The 21407-nt window shown below is 49.7% G+C and overlaps 1 protein-coding gene across 3 annotated transcripts in view; it reads left to right on the forward strand.

Moving 5' to 3' along the window:
• The window catches only part of LOC121555173 (tyrosine-protein phosphatase non-receptor type 4), a 107674-nt gene that overhangs the window by 52686 nt on the left and 33581 nt on the right, over positions 1–21407 (forward strand). The window contains exons 3-7 of one of the 3 annotated variants that reach the window (XM_041868999.2): positions 7059–7178; positions 9391–9433; positions 9529–9607; positions 15458–15502; positions 15809–15861. In XM_041868999.2, the coding sequence (XP_041724933.1) occupies positions 7059–7178; positions 9391–9433; positions 9529–9607; positions 15458–15502; positions 15809–15861 (340 nt within the window). Of the gene's footprint in view, positions 1–7058; positions 7179–9390; positions 9434–9528; positions 9608–15457; positions 15503–15808; positions 15862–15921; positions 15938–21407 lie in introns of those variants that run through there. The other 2 variants (XM_041869000.2, XM_041869001.2) reach the window with 2 other exon arrangements.

Below are 21407 nucleotides of genomic sequence, written 5' to 3' on the forward strand. Positions count from 1 at the left end.
CCTAGTTCAGCTCAGAAATGTGGTAATTAACTACAATGACCATAATTTCAACTACAATGACAGTCCATTGCGTCTGTTTTTTCTAGCTCAGGCAGAGATGTATACATTTTATTACATTTTACATTTTAGTCATTTAGCAGACGCTCTTATCCAGAGCGACTTACCGTTAGTGAGTGCATACATTTTTCATACTGCATTCTTAAAAGTGCATTGTTGGTTAAGGGCTTGTAAGTAAGCATTTCACTGTAAGGTCTACACCTGTTGTATTCGGCGCATTTGCCAAATAAAATTTGATTTGATGTGACCTGTTTAAACTTTTAAGATCTGATCATAATCAGAACATTATGCCTGCTACGTTAGGTTAGATACACACAGACCACTTAGACCGAATGAGAGAGGAATGTACAAAGCACAGCAACAAGAGAGGGCGATCGAGACAGTTTGTGAAAGTATGCCTTACCTTCTTTGAAGAACTAGTAACATTATTTAGTCAGATAGCTCTACAGCTAACCTAGCTAACTAAATAGGATGACTAACGACAGTACAGTATGGGAAGTAGAGATAGTGTTGTTTGGCTGCTACTGCCTGAGCAGAGATGGGATGATGACTTTAAGGAATGAAAAATAATAATGCCGCCAAATAAAAACTAAGTAATATACACAACCTGACAGAGACAATGGAATATTTTCAATGTTAACTACTTTTGGCTTTGGAATTTCCATTAAAAAGCTCCTTCTCTCTCTCCATGCCTGCCTGCCTCATCCTCTCTCTCCCTCCCTGCCTCCTCCTTTGCATGCCTGCCTCCCTCCTCTTACTGCCTCTTTCCTTATATCCCTCCCTGCCTCCTCCTTTCCCTCCCTACCTGCCTCTTTCTCTCCCTCCCTGCCTGCCAGTCTATCTATATGTCTTCTACTGCTCCTGAACAAGCTGCATCATGTCTCTAAACATTTCCCTCATTCCTCCAAGCTTTGGCTCTAGCAGTGCCCCAAGCCTCCTTTTCAGAGACTTTACCAGAGATCCATCTAGCTCTCTCTTTCTTTCTTAAGATTGCAACCATGTTCAGTATGTTTACATGTAAATACTATATTTCTCATACACATAGACTTTAGTGCATTGACACCACATCTACTTTAGAAATATTTTCCATTCAGACCCCCGGCTTGTATTCACCCTAACGTTCCCCTCCTCCCTCGCTAGTCCAGTCCTCACACCATCTCAGGCGCTGGCTCACAGATAGTGGTGGGGGTATTGATGAAGATCAGCACAAAGACTGTTTGTATGGCCCTGTCTGCCGAGTCGTCAGTCATCCACTCACTCTCTCTCTCTCTGTCCCAGCCCAGGCTTCAGTGGGGATCTCAGAATGGGCCCATTGCCATTCTCCTTCACAGATAGCCCTTTAGTTTAGTTCTCTCTCCAGTTGCCTTGCCTTCCAGTGCTGCTCAGATAACTGAAGTATCTTTCAAGACCTGTGTTAATCTAACTTTGCCATCTATTCTCCTAACCTGGTCCTCTGTAGCTCAGCTGGTAGAGCACGGCGCTTGTAACGCCAAGGTAGTGGGTTCGATCCCCGGGACCACCCATACACAAAAATGTATGCACGCATGACTGTAAGTCGCTTTGGATAAAAGCGTCTGCTAAATGGCATATTATTATTATTATTATTATAAAGAGAAAGTGTCAGCCCAGTCTTAAATAGCTACTGCCTTTAAAAAGCAAGGAATCCCTTTGAAAACGGCCTGTCAAATCAAATGTTATTGGTCACATACTCTATTTAGCAGATGTTATTGCGGGTGTAGCGAAATGCTTGTATGTGTCATCGATATGAGTCAAACATTTATTCTATTGTCAAAATTGACTATAACGTGTAAATAGGATCATTGGTCATAAAGTCAGTCTCGTCTAAAACTGAGTTCGGAACATCCGTGCGTCACAACGGGTAATTGAAGGTTGGGTTTTAGGATGTCCATTTGTCTATTGACATGGGGTGAACAGCAGCGGTGATTGCTCTCTATCCAATAGCATAGACCGTGAGACAGACTTGCCCAGCAGCTCCGATTTTGTCCACGTAAGACAACACGTCACACATTGTTTTACTTGAGAAATACTGCACCAAACACCTTAGTTAGATATAAAGTTGCGCAACTAAAACATTCACGGGAAAAATTAATTACAGATTTCTTGAGTTATCTTCGATTCATTCTGGTGATTTTGAGGAAGTGAAATAGGCTTCTGCGTCTACAGTGTCTAATGGGGGACAAACATCATTAACCAAACGCGGAGACTGCCAGGAAACACGCCTCCAAGACTGAAATAATGTTTTCTAATGAGCAACAGAAAACAAACATTTTACATTTTAGTCATTTAGCAGACGCTCTTATCCAGAGCGACTTACAGTTAGTGAGTGCATACATTATTTTTTTTCCATACTGGCCCCCCGTGGGAATCGAACCTACAACTCTGGCATTGCAAACGCCATGCTCTACCAACTGAGCTACATCCCTACCCTGGACGACGCTGGGCCAATTGTGCGCCGCCCCATGGGTCTCCCGGTCACGGCCAGCTACGACTGAGCCTGGATTCGAACCAGGATCTCTAGTGGCACAGCCTTAGACCACTGCGCCACTCGGAAGTGGCACCTACATTAACATGTCTGCTTTTTAGACAGCAGCCAGAGAAAGATCCCACATCCAGTCAGCACAAGCACTTCAGATAGCCAGGAAGCAGCTAATAACACACACAGCAGGGATAATCAAGAAGATTCAGCCGCAGGCCGATTTTTTTTCTTGAGCGGATGGTCGGAACATAATTACAAATCATTTGTAGACTGCAAATTGATCTCTAGAAGTCCAAAAATATGTTTGCGTAAAACAATTATTTCAAACCTTGATTACACGATCACGCCGTGTCTCTATTATGTGTAGGAATACTTCGGAACAGATTTCTTAAGGTAAAATCAATTGGAGCTGATTTCCTGGTGTTTTTTAGTATTTTATGTTCAACAATGGAAATTCCACAGAACAAAACTTTTTCGCTCAGAAAACCAGCCTGCGGGCCGCCAGTTGGGAAACCCTGACATAGGGCTGGGTGGTATACAGTATTTTACTATATTGATGCACAGTCCGGTTTGGGTTTTTACTTTACCTTCTATAACGCTATTTCAATGTTTGGTTTGTTAAATGTGATACGAAACTCCTGCGCGTGTAATGTCAATTTTTATAGTTTGCTACATGAGTCGTCTTTCTCACTCCTGCTTCATGCTGCTTCCCACACCAAGCCCTGCCCCCCTGTCACTCAAGGAGAGAGCGGTTGCTCGACCAAGGACTCACAAATACTTTCTTGCCGTTCACTCTGCAGCCTGCATGGTCAGATAGACGCAACAATATGTTGGTCACGACGATACTGCTTTCCACAAGCGTTCTATAGTTACACTATTAGTTTGTATCTTACTGTCTGCAAACTACTGTCAGCTAGTTTGTATTTTCTTAGCAAGTTGAGGATAACATAAATATTGTAATGACCCAGCTGGGTCATAAAGTAACAGAGAGACGGGCACCAGGTGTACAGGCAGAACACAGGTTTATTCCTGAATGGGCTATTGTTCAGGCCACAACCCACGCCGCTAAACCTCGAACATACACAAATAGAACATGTCAAATCAAGGGTCCCGAACAGAAGAGAGAGAGATGAGACCGTAACCCCTATTTAAGCATTCCAAAACCCCGCGGGATTACCCATCATACCCCCCCAACCTTTCCATCTGTCCTGGCATATTTAACCCCTGCTAGCACCCATGAGAACGATAACACATCCATGAACACAGAACACAATACAGGGTCGTTACAATATTGTTAGCAGTTAATGCTAGTTAGCGGGCTAGCTAACTTGCTAAATGTACTAAGAGTCAGAGCAAACGTAGCTAGTTAGCTAATAATCCCTGGTACCAGTGCTGGTCTAGGCCTCGATAAGCATGTTTGTGCAATGGTATCTTAAATCCGAGAGGAATAGTTGAATGATGGCAGCAGTCCAAACACATTATTTTTACTCTCAGCCCTTGCGCTAGCCACTTTGCCCCGTTGAAACCGGATGCAGTTTGAATGCGGTCCAATTCACATACGTTGCCCCCTCGATTTAGCTCGAGGGACTTTGGTCACTTGCGGGGATGATATGACGGTCAATTCAATGCAAACTGTAGTCACATGTCAAACTGGTGGCCGCGAAGTGTGAAATGTAATCAACAGGGCTGTATTTTCGGCATGCCAGAAAAAATAGGAAGCTAGCTTGCTAAAAAATTATATATAGACGACATTGATTTCAGCGTTAGCAAATTGGCTTAGTCTCGTAGTGAGGAGCCTATAAAACGTAGCTAGATTCATAAACATATTTTTGGGAATTCTGAAATGTATTGGAATAAATGACCAAACTATAAAACTAGATAGCCAGCTATGGTAACTGTACCTAGCTGCCTGACAGGAGTGCTAGCTACGTTAGCTTACTAGGTACATAAATATTTTTAGGTTGGTTGTTTTTTAAACTCAATTTCAAGATTTCCACCAATGACGTTGCCTCTCCGACCATCAGACATCACTCTCCCTCGCTTGGGCAAGGGACATTTAATGTACACTTGGATGTGACGATGTAAAACGGTTTAGGGCCAAGGGCTGTCCTACTTTGAGTTTGAAACGCAGCAAATACTTATTTCCCTCATTAAAATGCAAATCAATTTATAACAATTTTGACATGCGTTTTTCTGGATTTTGTTATTCTGTCTCTCACTGTTCAGACTGATCATGTCTTTGTCAGTGGGCAAACGTACAAAATCAGCAGGGGATCAAATACAGCCACGAGGACAAGGCTGGAGATCACTCTGTCATGCTGATTGAGTTAAAATAACAGACTGGAAGCTTTAAAAGGAGGGTGGTGCTTGAAATCATTGTTCTTCCTCTGTTAACCATGGTTACCTGCAAGGAAACACGTGCCGTCATCATTGCTTTGCACAAAAAGGGCTTCACAGGCAAGGATATTGCTGCTAGTAAGATTGCAACTAAATCAACCATTTATCGGATCATCAAGAACTTAAAGGAGATTGTTGTGAAGAAGGCTTCAGGGCGCCCAAGAAAGTCCAGCAAGCGCCAGGACCGTCTCCTAAAGTTGATTCACCGGGGCACCCCCAGTGCAGAGCTTGCTCAGGAATGGCAGCAGGCAGGTGTGAGTGCATCTGCACGCACAGTGAGGCGAAGACTTTTGGAGGATGGTGTCAAGAAGGGCAGTGAGGAAGACACTTCTCTCCAGGAAAAACATCAGGGACAGACTGCTATTCTGCAAAAGGTACAGGGATTGGACTGCTGAGGACTTGGGTAAAGTCATTTTCTCTGATGAATCCCCTTTCCGATTGTTTGGGGCATCTGGAAAAAAGCTTGTCCGGAGAAGACAAGGTGAGCGCTACCATCAGTCCTGTGTCATGCCAACAGTAAAGCATCCTGGGACCATTCATGTGTGGGGTTGCTTCTCAGCCAAGGGAGTGGGCTCACTCACAATTTTGCCTAAGAACACAGCCATGAATAAAGAATGGTACCAACACATCATCCGAGAGCAACTTCTCCCAACCATCCAAGAACAGTTTGGTGACGAACAATGCCTTTTCCAGCATGATGGAGCACCTTGCCATAAGGCAAACGTGATAACTAAGTGGCTCGGGGAACAAAACATAGACATTTTGGCTCCATGGCCAGGAAACTCCCCAGACCTTAATCCCATTGAGAATTTGTGGTTGATCCTCAAGAGGCGGGTGGACAAACAAAAACCCACAACTTCTGACAAACTCCAAGCATTGATTATGCAAGAATGGGCTGCCATCAGTCAGGATGTGGCCCAGAAGTTAATTGACAGCATGCCAGGGCGGATTGCAGAGGTCTTGAAAAAGAAGGGTCAACACTGAAAATATTGACTCTTTGCATAAACTTAATGTAATTGTCAATAAAAGCCTTTGACACTTATGGAATGCTTGTAATTATACTTCAGTATACCATAGTAGCATCTGACAAAAATATGTAAAAACACTGAAGCAGCAAACTTTGTGAAGACCAATACTTGTGTCATTCTCAAAACTTTTGACCACGACTGTATATATGTGTGTGTGTGTGTGTGTATATGTATGTATGTATATATATATACCTAAAAGGGTCTAAAATTCAAAATCAAATAACTAAATGATCCATGGTATGACCATCTTAAAACACTTCCATATGTTAGCTTAATAGAACCCCCCCAAAAGCTTTTAGAGGTTAAAGGGTTTGCCAGCGTGTTTTCAGCACTTTTATTTTCCTGACTGATCTAAACTAGTTTTCTCATGCTTTGTGTTTCTCTGCAGCAGACATAGTGATGTATTATGTTTAGAACGTCATATCGCAATAAAATCGCAGTATTGAATCCCAATACGTATAGAATCGTGAGAATCGCAATATTGTATAAGGACCTAAGTAACATAGTATCATATCGTGAGGTCCCTTGCAATTTTATGTCTCCCTCTCATTCAGATAAGTTGATATAGTGACCTAGTGGTTTAGAAAGCCAAAGTCACCCCCAGCTCACTGGGACCTACTAACCCCACAGAGGACTCACACAGCAGGCATCAGTGCCAGCCAGAGAAAGAAAGAAAGGGCTAAACATAGCGGACGCAGGGAGAGGCTGTGTTTCCCCACTCTGTCAGCTCAGAGCTGCTTCCTGTGGCTTAGGACTGGGCTGGGGCTGTGACATGGACTTATCTCTGTGGAGCTCCGTGTCAACACCATCACCTCACTGGCACAGCACTGCTGTGTGTCACAGGGGGGGCAGAAGGGAGACAAGTGGTTGTCACTGTGTCCCTGGTGTGAGTAAGCTATGGGAGACGGACAGTGATAGGTAGCAGCTACTCAGACCTGGCTGCCATGGAGACTTGAGGCACGGGGAGTTAGCTAGGAGACAAACACAAATAATTAGTTATTTTCTCGCTCCCTCTTTCTCACCCCCCTCCCTCTCACCCCTTTCCCTCCCTCTTCCCCACTCTCTCTCCCCCTCTACAGAAGCACAACCAGGGTCAGGTCCTACTGGAGGAAGTGTTTAAACACCTGGAGCTGACGGAGAGGGATTACTTCGGCCTGCATCTGTCCGACGACTCCTCTGACAGCCCGGTAGGTGCCAAGGTCATACTCTTTACGACAAAACACCTTTTTACACTTCTTCAGTCAACACTGTCTCGTTCACTACTGTCCGTCTCCATCAAGTCTTTCACTTGAGGATAGCCTTTTTCTGCTCTCACTAAATGTAACTATCTGTGTCTGTGGTGAATTTAGTCTCTACACTATTGTGTTGGAGTGAGAAGTGGAGGGGGATGGAGAGGGATAAGATGGGGAGTTATTATTCTACATAACCCATTGTACAATCCATCTGTTAGCCTAAGTCATGTTGGAAGCCTGTATGTTAATGGGACGCATTGCCTGCCATTACACACTATACTACACCACAGCTTGCTGCTCAATGACCCACACTGATGCAGTGTTAATATGAACAGGAGTTGTGTTGACACCGTCCTCCTCATCATCTCCCCTCCATAAAGTGTTGTGTACTGTCACTACTGTGTGGTCAATTTGTACTTAGTACAGTACATTCGGAAAGTATTCAGAATCATTCACTTTTTCCACATTTTGTTATGTTACAGCCTTATTCTAAAATGGATTACATTGTTTTCCCACCTTGATCTATCTACACACGATACCCCATAATGACAAAGCAAAAACAGGTTTTAAATGTTTTTTGCAAATGTATATCTATTTTTTTTACATAAGTATTCAGACCCTTTACTCAGTACTTTGTTGAAGCACCTTTGGCAGCGATTACAGACTAGAGTCTTCTTGAGTATGACGCTACAAGCTGGGCACACCTGTATTTGGGGAGTTTCTCCCATTCTTCTCTGCAGATCCTCTCAAGCTGTCAGGTTGGATGGGGAGCGTCGATGCACAGCTATTTTCAGGTCTCTCCAGAGATGTTTGATCGGGTTCAAGTCCGGGCTCTGGCTGGGCCACTCAAGGACATTCAAGAGACTTGTCCCGAAACCATTCCTGCATTGTCTTGGCTGTGTGCTTAGGGGTCGTTGTCCTGTTGGAAGGTGAACCTTTTCCCCAGTCTGAGGTCCTGCGCGCTCTAGAGCAGGTTTTCATCAAGGATCTCTCTGTACTACTCATCTTTCCCTCGATCCTGACTAGTCTCCCAGTCCCTACCGCTGAAAAACATCCCCACTGCATGATGCCGCCACCACCATGCTTCACCGTAGGGATGGTATTGGCCAGGTGACGAACGGTGCCTGGTTTCCTCCAGACTTGACGCTTGGCATTCAGGCCAAATAGTTCAATCTAGGTTTCATTAAACCAGAGAATCTTGTTTCTCATGGTCTGAGAGTCCTTTAGGTGCCTTTTGACAAACTCCAAGTGGGCTGTCGTGTGCCTTTTACTGAGGAGTGGCTTCCGTCTGGCCACTGTACCATAAAGGCCTAATTGGTGGAGTGCTGCAGAGATGGTTGTCCTTCTGGAAGGTTCTCCCATCTCCACAGAGGAACTCTGGAGCTATGTCAGAGTGACCATCAGGTTCTTGGTCACCACCCTGACCAAGGCCCTTCAACCCCCGATTGCCCAGTTTGGCCGGGCGGCCAGCTCTAGGAAGAATCTTGGTGGTTCCAAACTTCTTCCATTTAAGAATGATGGAGGCCACTGTGTTCTTGGGGACATTCAATGCTCCATAAATGTTTTGGTACCCTTTCACAAATCTGTGCCTCGACACAGTCCTGTCTCAGAGCTCTACGGACAATTCCTTCGACCTCATGGCTTGTTTTTTGCTCTGACATGCACTGTCAGCTGTGGGACCTTGTATAGACAGGTGTGTGCCTTTCCAAAGAATGTTCAATCAATTGAATTTACCACAGGTGGACTCATATCAAGTTGTTGAAACATCTCAAGGATGATCAATGGAAACAGGATGCACCTGAGCTCAATTTCGAGTCTCATAGCAAAGGTCTGAACACTTATGTAAATAAGCTATTTCTGTTTTTTATTTTTAATACATTTGCAAATATTTCTAAAAACCTGTTTGCGCTTCGTCATTATGGGGTATTGTATTTATTTAATGCATTTTAGAATAAGGCTGCAATGTAAGAAAATGTGGAAAAATAAAGGTGTCTGAATACTTTCCGAATGCACTGTTACTAGCTACAGATCATCACGGCCCAGCTTGCATTTCCCATCTGGAAAACAGATAGGGCGAGTGAGAGGTGGAGGGGGCTGACTGGTGAATAATTGAGATTGAACACAGCTGCTGAGGAAATAATATAGTGTCATTGAGTTTCTCCTCATTTATATTTTACAGAGGTGGCTGGATCCAAACAAACCCATCAGGAAGCAACTAAAAAGTATGTGAACATTCAATCTACCACTGGATGAATTAACACGGAAGTGGTTGTTTTAAAGTGTAAATACAATCATCTCTTTCATTGTGCATTTACAGGGGGATCGCCTCATAATCTGAGCTTCAGAGTGAAGTTCTTTGTGACAGACCCTAATAAACTTCAGGAAGAATACACAAGGTAAGGATACTAATTAGGGATGTGAGAAATTGAACATTTTGCTTAACGTTTAAACTGCCAAAATTCCACGTCAATTCAAAATGTAGAATAATGGTCCTATTAGGCATGTATGACCGGGCAATGAAGTTATATCTACCGCGACCCTTTACAGACATGGAATGCAGCTACAGTAACATGTCAGTAGCGACCATTGATAACAATTTTAAAAAGTGCCGCATCAGAAGAGTCTGTAACTTTTCAGACAGTAGAATTCTGCTCCGGCATATAATGTTCTATTGTTTCCCTGACAACAAGAAACATTGCTGATTGATGTGCTGCTGTGTTGTTTTGTATGGTAGAGTAGCTAGATGTACTTTCTTTCTACTCAATGTCTTGGTAAGTCATAGTATTTAAAAAACTTGGAAGTACTTTTTTAGGAGAGAGTGGTCTGCAGGCAGGCTGCGCGAAGCAGCTTGAGTTTATTTGATTGGCAGTTCTGATCGCCTAGTGATGGAAGTTAGTCCCTCTTCAGAAGCTGCATTACTTTACAGACAAGTAAAATGCCATTCATATCCCCAAAGAGGGTTTTGTGTGGCCAGTTAAAAAGCTGTAGTGTAGCTTACCCTAACAGACAAACAAAATGCTGTAGCCGAGGCGCTTTCCATTCCATTATATCTGAAAAGGGTAATCGATACCAGCTACCGTTAGCCTACTGTAATTTCATATTATGAGACAAAACACCCCCACCCACTCTGCAACAAAGAGTACCCCGTGCTCTCAAGACTGGCCCGAAGATACCTCTGTATCCCGGCGACATCGGTCCCATGATTAATCTAGGATATTCTACAGGCAACAGACTGAACACACACATGCATCATTATCAAAGAGAAAGAGCAGGCAGGGCAGCGCGAGGCAGAGAGAGAGAGGAGGGGCAGGCAGGCCAGCGCGAGGAAGAGATGAGGAGGGGCAGGCAGGCCAGCGCGAGGGAGAGAGAGGAGGGGCAGGCAGGCAGGCCAGCGCGAGGGAGGGAGGGAGAGAGAGGAGGGGCAGGCAGGCCAGTGCGAGGGAGGGAGAGAGAGGAGGGGCAGGCAGGCCAGCGTGAGGGAGAGGAGGGGCAGGCAGGCCAGCGCGAGGGAGAGAGAGGAGGGGCAGGCAGGCCAGTGCGAGGGAGGGAGAGAGAGGAGGGGCAGGCAGGCCAGCGTGAGGGAGAGGAGGGGCAGGCAGGCCAGCGCGAGGGAGAGAGAGGAGGGGCAGGCAGGCAGGCCAGCGCGAGGGAGGGAGAGAGAGAGGAGGGGCAGGCAGGCCAGCGCAGGGAGGGAGAGAGAGGAGGGGCAGGCAGGCCAGCGCGAGGAAGAGATGAGGAGGGGCAGGCAGGCCAGCGCGAGGGAGGGAGAGAGAGGAGGGGCAGGCAGGCCAGCGCGAGGGAGAGAGAGGAGGGGCGGGCAGGCAGGCCAGCGCGAGGGAGGGAGAGAGAGGAGGGGCAGGCAGGCCAGCGCGAGGGAGGGAGAGAGAGGAGGGGCAGGCAGGCCAGCGCGAGGGAGAGGAGGGGCAGGCAGGCCAGCGCGAGGGAGAGAGAGGAGGGGCAGGCAGGCCAGCGCGAGGGAGGGAGAGAGAGGAGGGGCAGGCAGGCCAGCGCGAGGGAGGGAGAGAGAGGAGGGGCAGGCAGGCCAGCGCGAGGGAGAGGAGGGGCAGGCAGGCCAGCGCGAGGGAGAGAGAGAGGAGGGGCAGGCAGGCAGGCCAGCGCGAGGGGAGGGAGAGAGAGGAGGGGCAGGCAGGCCAGCGCGAGGGAGGGAGGGAGGGAGAGACAGGAGGGGCAGGCAGGCCAGCGCGAGGGAAGGAGAGAGAGAGAGGAGGGGCAGGCAGGCCAGCGCGAGGGAAGGAGAGAGAAAGAGGGGCAGGCAGGCCAGCGCGAGGGAGAGAGAGGAGGGGCAGGCAGGCAGGCCAGCGCGAGGGAGGGAGAGAGAGGAGGGGCAGGCAGGCCAGCGCGAGGGAGGGAGGGAGGGAGAGACAGGAGGGGCAGGCAGGCCAGCGCGAGGGAAGGAGAGAGAGAGAGGAGGGGCAGGCAGGCCAGCGCGAGGGAAGGAGAGAGAAAGAGGGGCAGGCAGGCCAGCGCGAGGGAGAGATAGAGAGGAGGGGCAGGCAGGCCAGCGTGAGGGAGAGGAGGGGCAGGCAGGCCAGCGCGAGGGAGAGAGAGGAGGGGCAGGCAGGCAGGCCAGCGCGAGGGAGGGAGAGAGAGGAGGGGCAGGCAGGCCAGCGCGAGGGAGGGAGAGAGAGGAGGGGCAGGCAGGCCAGCGCGAGGAAGAGATGAGGAGGGGCAGGCAGGCCAGCGCGAGGGAGAGAGAGGAGGGGCAGGCAGGCCAGCGCGAGGGAGAGAGAGGAGGGGCGGGCAGGCAGGCCAGCGCGAGGGAGGGAGAGAGAGGAGGGGCAGGCAGGCCAGCCAGCGCGAGGGAGGGAGAGAGAGGAGGGGCAGGCAGGCCAGCGCGAGGGAGAGGAGGGGCAGGCAGGCCAGCGCGAGGGAGAGAGAGGAGGGGGCAGGCAGGCCAGCGCGAGGGAGGGAGAGAGAGGAGGGGCAGGCAGGCCAGCGCGAGGGAGGGAGGGAGGGAGAGAGAGGAGGGGCAGGCAGGCCAGCGCGAGGGAAGGAGAGAGAGAGAGGAGGGGCAGGCAGGCCAGCGCGAGGGAAGGAGAGAGAAAGAGGGGCAGGCAGGCCAGCGCGAGGGAGAGAGAGAGAGAGAGGAGGGGCAGGCAGGCCAGGGAGAGAGCGAGAGGAGGGGCAGGCAGGCCAGCACGAGGGAGAGAGAGGAGGAGGGGCAGGCAGGCCAGCGCGAGGGAGGGAGAGAGAGGAGGGGCAGGCAGGCCAGCGCGAGGGAGGGAGAGAGAGAGAGGAGGGGCAGGCAGGCCAGCGCGAGGGAGGGAGGGAGAGAGAGAGAGAGAGGAGGGGCAGGCAGGCCAGCGCGAGGGAGAGAGCGAGAGGAGGGGCAGGCAGGCCAGCGCGAGGGAGGGAGGGAGAGAGAGGAGGAGGGGCAGGCAGGCCAGCGGAGGGAGGGAGAGAGAGGAGGGGCAGGCAGGCCAGCGCAGAGAGAGAGAGAGAGAGAGAGAGGGGCAGGCAGGCCAGCGCGAGGGAGAGAGAGAGAGAGAGGAGGGGCAGGCAGGCCAGCGCGAGGGAGAGAGAGAGCAGGGGCAGGCAGGCCAGCGCAGGGAGAGAGAGGAGGGGCAGGCAGGCCAGCACGAGGGAGAGAGAGGAGGGGCAGGCAGGCCAGGCGCGAGGGAAGGAGAGAGAGAGAGGAGGGGCAGGCAGGCCAGCGCGAGGGAAGGAGAGAGAGAGAGGAGGGGCAGGCAGGCCAGCGCGAGAGAGAGAGAGAGAGAGAGAGAGGAGGGGCAGGCAGGCCAGCGCGAGGGAGAGAGAGAGAGAGAGGAGGGGCAGGCAGGCCAGCGCGAGGGAGAGAGAGGAGGAGGGGCAGGCAGGCCAGCGCGAGGGAGGGAGAGAGAAAGAGGAGGGGCAGGCAGGCCAGCGCGAGGGAGAGAGAGAGAGGAGGGGCAGGCAGGCCAGCGCGAGGGAGAGAGAGAGAGAGAGGAGGGGCAGGCAGGCCAGCGCGAGGGAGAGAGCGAGAGGAGGGGCAGGCAGGCCAGCGCGAGGGAGAGAGAGGAGGAGGGGCAGGCAGGCCAGCGCGAGGGAGGGAGAGAGAGGAGGGGCAGGCAGGCCAGCGAGAGAGAGAGAGAGAGAGAGAGAGAGAGAGAGAGAGAGAGAGAGAGAAGGGAGGGGCAGGCAGGCCAGCGCGAGGGAGAGAGAGAGAGAGAGGAGGGGCAGGCAGGCCAGCGCGAGGGAGAGAGAGCAGGGGCAGGCAGGCCAGCGCGAGGGAGAGAGAGGAGGGGCAGGCAGGCCAGCGCGAGAGAGAGAGAGAGAGAGAGAGAGAGAGAGAGAGAGAGAGAGAGAGAGAGAGAGAGAGAGAGAGAGAGAGAGAGAGAGAGAGAGAGAGAGAGAGAGAGAGAGAGAGAGAGAGAGAGGAGGGGCAGGCAGGCAGGCAGGCAGGCCAGCGCGAGGGAGAGAGCGAGAGGAGGGGCAGGCAGGCCAGCGCGAGGGAGAGAGAGGAGGAGGGGCAGGCAGGCCAGCGCGAGGGAGGGAGAGAGAGGAGGGGCAGGCAGGCCAGCGAGAGAGAGAGAGAGAGAGAGAGGGAGGGAGAGAGAGAGAGAGAGGAGGGGCAGGCAGGCCAGCGCGAGGGAGAGAGCGAGAGGAGGGGCAGGCAGGCCAGCGCGAGGGAGGGAGGGAGAGAGAGGAGGAGGGGCAGGCAGGCCAGCGCGAGGGAGGGAGAGAGAGGAGGGGCAGGCAGGCCAGCGCGAGAGAGAGAGAGAGAGAGAGGAGGGGCAGGCAGGCCAGCGCGAGGGAGAGAGAGAGAGAGAGGAGGGGCAGGCAGGCCAGCGCGAGGGAGAGAGAGCAGGGGCAGGCAGGCCAGCGCGAGGGAGAGAGAGGAGGGGCAGGCAGGCCAGCACGAGGGAGAGAGAGGAGGGGCAGGCAGGCCAGCGCGAGGGAAGGAGAGAGAGAGAGGAGGGGCAGGCAGGCCAGCGCGAGGGAAGGAGAGAGAGAGAGGAGGGGCAGGCAGGCCAGCGCGAGGGAGAGAGAGAGAGAGAGGAGGGGCAGGCAGGCCAGCGCGAGGGAGAGAGAGAGAGAGAGAGGAGGGGCAGGCAGGCCAGCGCGAGGAGAGAGAGGGAGGAGGGGCAGGCAGGCCAGCGCGAGGGAGGGAGAGAGAAAGAGGAGGGGCAGGCAGGCCAGCGCGAGGGAGAGAGAGAGAGGAGGGGCAGGCAGGCCAGCGCGAGGGAGAGAGCGAGAGGAGGGGCAGGCAGGCCAGCGCGAGGGAGAGAGAGGAGGAGGGGCAGGCAGGCCAGCGCGAGGGAGGGAGAGAGAGGAGGGGCAGGCAGGCCAGTGAGAGAGCGAGAGAGAGAGAGAGAGAGAGAGAGAGCGAGAGAGAGAGAGAGAGAGGAGGGGCAGGCAGGCAGGCAGGCCAGCGCGAGGGAGAGAGAGAGAGAGAGGAGGGGCAGGCAGGCCAGCGCGAGGGAGAGAGAGCAGGGGCAGGCAGGCCAGCGCGAGGGAGAGAGAGGAGGGGCAGGCAGGCCAGCGCGAGGGAGAGAGAGGAGGGGCAGGCAGGCCAGCGCGAGGGAGAGAGAGATGGGGCAGGCAGGCCAGCGCGAGGGAGAGAGAGGAGGGGCAGGCAGGCCAGCGCGAGGGAGAGAGAGGAGGGGCAGGCAGGCCAGCGTGAGGGAGAGAGAGGAGGGGCAGGAAGGCCAGCGCGAGCTCGCTACAAGTTAGTCTAAGACTAGGATCAGCTTGGTAGGTAGATTAACCAATAATGGGCAAATTGCACTGCTGGCAGCCTGGCACACAGCTAGGCATAAACGTGAATAGCATGCTATGGAGGCTGCCTGCCCCTATTGCAAGGGAGTCCATCCATGGTCATTAGAAACAGAGTTACAGTCAAATGGATACTCCAGTGTTATTTATTCAAACCATGCACCCCTCAAGCATGATCTTGCTCAACCAGCCTTATCAAGTGAGTAAACCACTTTGTATATACAGAGTGGCATGGATCTGTTTTGGATGTGCGTTATCGGTTCCAGACAGCACACAACAGTGCTGTTGAGCTCTTACACTATGATGAGATTAATTCAGTATTAGTTACACACAAAGACAACAGGCTACAAGTTAAATCATAGAAATGTTGCCTAAGCAATGCGCATCAGAGAAAATCCATGTGAGTGGGTCCGGTCCAGGTGCTTTATCTAGTGTACTGTACATTATGTCCAAATGTTCTATGTCCCGTAATCACAGGGACATCTGTATCACATTATTGTTGGTGTAACTGCTCTCCTTATTCCCTGTAGGTACCAATATTTCCTCCAGCTCAAACAGGACATCCTGACTGGAAGGTTAGTTCAGTTGGCTGTTCTTATTTACACAGGTTCAGCAGCACACTCACACACTGTTCTAGTGGACTTACACTGATTCTACCGGCCCAGCACTCTGAAACACTGTTCTAGTGGACTTACACTGATTCTACCGGCCCAGCACTCTGACACACTGTTCTAGTGGACTTACACTGATTCTACCGGCCCAGCACTCTGACACACTGTTCTATTGGTAGCTGCCATCGATAAAAGCTGTTGTAATGATTTTCCTATTGATCCAAATGAATCAATGTGGTGACTCGTGTGTTTGTGATTTGTGTCCCACAGACTGCCATGCCCGCACAACACTGCCGCGCTGCTGGCGTCCTATGCTGTTCAATGTAAGTACCCATTCTCCTGGCGTCCTAGGCTGTTCAATGTAAGTACCCATTCTCCTGGCGTCCTATGCTGTTCAATGTGGGTACCCATTCTCCTGGCATCCTATGCTGTTCAATGTAAGTACCCATTCTCCTGGCGTCCTATGCTGTTCAGTGTTTTATTTTTTTATTTAACCTTTATTTAACCAGGTAAGCCAGTTGAGAACAAGTTCTCATTTACAACTGCGACCTGGTCAAGATAAAGCAAAGCAGTGCGATAAAAACAACAACACAGAGTTACATATGGGGTAAAACAAAACAAAGTCAAAAATACAACAGAAAATATATATACAGTGTGTGCGAATGTAGTAAGTTATGGAGGTAAGGCAATAAATAAATAGGCCATAGTGCAAAAATAGTTACAATTTCGTAATTAACACTGGAATGATAGATGTGCAAAAGATTATGTGCAAATAGAGATACTGGGGTGCAAATTAGCAAAATAAATAACAACATGGGGATGAGGTAGTTGGGTGGGCTAATTTCAGAAGGGCTGTGTACAGGTGCAGTGATCGGTAAGCTGCTCTGACAACTGACGCTTAAAGTTAATGAGGGAGATAAGAGTCTCCAGCTTCAGAGATTTTTGCAGTTCGTTCCAGTCATTGGCAGCAGAGAACTGGAAGGAATGGCGGCCAAAGGAAGTGTTGGCTTTGGGGATGACCAGTGAGATATACCTGCTGGAGCGCAGACTACGGGTGGGTGTTGCTATGGTGACCAGTGAGCTAAGATAAGACAGGGATTTGCCTAGCAGTGATTTATAGATGACCTGGAGCCAGTGGGTTTGGCTACGAATATGTAGTGAGGGCCAGCCAACAAGAGCGTACAGGTCACAATAGTGGGTAGTATATGGGGCTTTGGTGACAAAACGGATGGCACTGTGATAGACTACATCCAATTTGCTGAGTAGATTGTTGGAGGCTATTTTGTAAATGACATCGCCGAAGTCAAGGATCGGTAGGATAGTCAGTTTTACGAGGGCATGTTTGGCAGCATGAGTGAAGGAGGCTTTGTTGCGAAATAGGAAGCCGATTCTAGATCTAACTTTTGATTGGAGATGCTTAATGTGAGTCTGGAAGGAGAGTTTACAGTCTAACCAGACACCTACAGTGAGGGAAAAAAGTATTTGATCCCCTGCTTATTTTGTACGTTTGCCCACTGACAAAGAAATGATCAGTCTATTATTTGAATGGTATGTTTATTTGAACAGTGAGAGATAGAATAACAACAAACAAATCCAGAAAAACGCATGTCAAAAATGTTATAAATTGATTTGCATTTTAATGAGGGAAATAAGTATTTGACCCCCTCTCAATCAGAAAGATTTCTGGCTTCCAGGTGTCTTTTATACAGGTAACGAGCTGAGATTAGGAGCACACTCTTAAAGGGAGTGCTCCTAATCTCATCTTGTTACCTGTATAAAAGACACCTGTCCACAGAAGCAATCATTCAATCAGCTTCCAAACTCTCCACCATGGCCAAGACCAAAGAGCTCTCGAAGGATGTCAGGGACAAGATTGTAGACCTACACAAGGCTGGAATGGGCTACAAGACCATCGCCAAGCAGCTTGGTGAGACGGTGACAACAGTTGGTGCGATTATTTGCAAATGGAAGAAACACAAAATAACTGTCAATCTCCCTCGGCCTGGGGCTCCATGCAAGATCTCACCTTGTGGAGTTGCAATGATCATGAGAACGGTGAGGAATCAGCCCAGAACTACACGGGCGGATCTTATCAATGATCTCAAGGCAGCTGGGACCATAGTCACCAAGAAAACAATTGGTAACACACTACGCCGTGAAGGACTGAAATCCTGCAGTGCCCGCAAGGTCCCCCTGCTCAAGAAAGCACATATACAGGCCCGTCTGAAGTTTGCCAATGAACATCTGAATGATTCAGAGGAGAACTGGGTGAAAGTGTTGTTGTCAGATGAGACCAAAATCGAGCTCTTTGGCATCAACTCAACTCACCATGTTTGGAGGAGGAGGAATGCTGCCTATGACCCCAAGAACACCATCCCCACCGTCAAACATGGAGGTGGAAACATTATGCTTTGGGGGTGTTTTTCTGCTAAGGGGACAGGACAACTTCACCGCATCAAATGGACGATGGACGGGGTCATGTACCGTCAAATCTTGGGTGAGAACCTCCTTCCCTCAGCCAGGGCATTGAAAATGGGTCGTGGATGGGTATTCCAGCATGACAATGACCCAAAACACTCGGCCAAGGCAACAAAGGAGTGGCTCAAGAAGAAGCACATTAAGGTCATGGAGTGGCCTAGCCAGTCTCCAGACCTTAATCCCATAGAAAATCTGTGGAGGGAGCTGAAGGTTCGAGTTGCCAAACGTCAGCCTCGAAACCTTAATGACTTGGAGAAGATCTGCAAAGAGGAGTGGGACAAAATCCCTCCTGAAATGTGTGCAAACCTGGTGGCCAACTACAAGAAACGTCTGACCTCTGTGATTGCCAACAAGGGCTTTGCCACCAAGTACTAAGTCATGTTTTGCAGAGGGGTCAAATACTTATTTCCCTCATTAAAATGCTAATCGATTTATAACATTTTTTTACATGCGTTTTTCTGGATTTTTGTTGTTGTTATTTTGTCTCTCACTGTTCAAATGAACCTACCATTAAAATTATAGACTGATCATGTCTTTGTCAGTGGGCAAACGTACAAAATCAGCAGGGGATCAAATACTTTTTTCCCTCACTGTAGGTATTTGTAGATGTCCACATTCGCTAGGTCAGACCCGCCGAGAGTAGTGATTGTAGTCGGGTGGGCGGGTGCAAGCAGTGTTCGGTTGAAGAGCATGCATTTAGTTTTACTAGTGTTTAAGAGCAGTTGGAGGCTACGGAAGGAGTGTTGTATGGTGTTGAAGCTCGTTTGGAGGTTTGTTAACACAGTGTCCAATGAAGGGCCAGATGTATATAAAATGGTGTCGTCCGCATAGAGGTGGATCCGATCGTCACCAGCAGCAAGAGCGACATCATTGATGAACCCTGTGGCACCCCCATAGAGACAGCCAGAGGTCCAGACAACAGGCCCTCCGATTTGACACATTGAACTCTGATAAGTAATTGGTTAACCAGGCGAGGCAGTCATTAGAGAAACTAAGGCTATTTAGTCTGCCAATAAGAATGCGGTGGTTGACAGTCGAAAGCCTTTGCCAGGTCGATGAAGACGGCTGCGCAGTACTGTCTTTTATCGATCGCGGTTATAATATCGTTTAGGACCTTGAGCGGGGCTTAGGTGCACCCATGACCAGCTCGGAAACCGGATTGCATAGCGGAGAAGGTACGGTGGGATTCAAAAAGGTCGGTGATCTGTTTGTTAACTTGGCTTTCAAATACTTTCGAAAGGCAGGGCAGGATGGATATAGGTCTGTAACATTTTGGATCTAGAGTGTCACCCCCTTTGAAGAGGGGATGACCGCGGAAGCTTTCCAATCTCTGGGGATCTCAGACGTTACGAAAGAGAGGTTTGTCTAGCCCAGCTGATTTGTAGGGGTCCAGATTTTTCAGCTCTTTCAGAACATCAGCTATCTGAATGTGTGAAGGAGAAGCGGGGGGGCATGGGCAAGTTGCAGCGGAGGGTGCAGAGCTGGTGGCCGGGGTAGTGGTAGCCAGATGGAAAGCATGGCCACCCGTAGCAAAATGCTTGTTGAAATTCTCGATTATTGTAGATTTATCGGTGGTGACAGTGTTTCCTAGCCTCAGTGCAGTGGGCAGTTGGGAGGAGGTGCTCTTATTTTCTTGTAAATTCCATTCCCCTGGCGTGCTGCTAAAGATATGTAGCTACTGGTAGTTAGTTAACCCATTTGATCTCTCTGTTGCTTCATACGAGGCTACACTGTTTCTGGCCTCTAGGCAACACAAATGCTTTTATTGTGAGATGACTAGAAAGATGTGTGTTGAAAGCCTTTAGCTGAGAGTCAGTGTACTCACCAGGACTTCCCAATAGTCACTCTTTGTGTGCCGCGTTGCATAACGTTTTACGACGTCAAATCCAATTTATTCTTTAATTCTCTCACCCAATAAAACAAGCAGTTTGCAGTGGAGCCTGAAATTGGCCATAATCCTCTCTTTATGCCCTTGACGTTAGCAGGACATGGATCGCTGTGTACGGAATGCTATGCTAATATCATTAGGCTGTTTCTCCCCGTCTTTTGTCCCAGATTGATTTGTGTGGTATGACTTTTTTGTGTTGGTAGTGTGACTGGCCATTCGCCAAGCATGCTCAGGACAGCAAAGCACAGTGTACTGTAGTATAGTGCAGTACATAACGCAGGAGGTTGGTGCCACCTTAATTGGGGAGGACGGGTTCGTCGTAATGGCTGACGCAGATTGAGTGGAATGGTATCAAATACATCAAACACATGGTTTCCCTCAGCCGCCTCCTGTGGTACATAACTACCAAGTGCAGATGACTTGAGCCCCCAAGTACACGGTGCAGCAGAGTACTGCTGCTGCACAGCCTTGAAGAGGAATGTCCTGAATACTGTACCACAATAGAGCCTTTTCAGCTCAGCTCCCCTCCTCATGGGAAACAATAGCAGAGTGGCTTAGCAGTTCAACTCAGTAACCAACATGCTAACTCATAAACTAGCACGCTGACTACTGTAACATGTTAGCGTAGCATAGAAAATCCTAGCCTAGCGGTCCCCAGCTAGCACAGAGCCACAGCATCCCACTGTGGTGGGCCCTTAGCTTGAGGAGTGAAGTTTACCAGCCTGTGTCACCAGATTGACCTGAATAATGGCTCTTGACAGATTGGAGAGGGGGTTAGCCAGGGGTCAGTCCCCATCCCCACTGCAGTGGCCCGCTGAGGCTGGCCTCTGTCTCCAAACTCCCCAGGGAGTCTCATGGCGATATAGGTCACTGGAGGGATTTGAATTGCACCTCCAACACCACCACTGGGTGTCCATGTCCAGAATCTCACTTAGCTCAATGTCCCTACCCATGAGAAGGATTTAATTTGATTGTAGCCATGGGGATAGTGTTATGAAACATTTTAGCTTCAACTCAGTTTCAAGATGATTGAATAGTGCTGGTAAATGCTGCTGGTAATTCGGTTAGTTTTGCGAAATCAGTGAGGCTGGTCAAATTCGATCAAGAAATGCACTCTGCTGAAGCTTTGGCATTAGTGCTGTATAGATATTTATTTGCATACTGCTAATAAATCCATAGGCAATTTACCACTTAGTTTGAGCATTGTGGGTCTTTTTTTGGTATGGTGATTATATCTATATCCCTTATCTACTTCCCTAGAGTCAGATGAACTCGTGGATATCATATTTATGTCTCTGCGTCCAGTATGAAGGAAGTTAGATGTAGTTTTGAGATCCAATGCTAACTAGCATTAACGCAATGACAGGAAGTCCAACTAGGCATGACTTCCAATCATTCCGCTAATGATCGTTACCAGTTGCGCTAATGCTAGTTGGCAACTTCCTTTAAACTGCCCGCAGAGACTACCAAAATCACGAATTATCCCTTTAAAGTAGCAATCTG

The sequence above is a fragment of the Coregonus clupeaformis genome, chromosome 40 (assembly GCF_020615455.1).
Source record: "Coregonus clupeaformis isolate EN_2021a chromosome 40, ASM2061545v1, whole genome shotgun sequence".
NCBI lineage: Eukaryota > Metazoa > Chordata > Actinopteri > Salmoniformes > Salmonidae > Coregonus > Coregonus clupeaformis.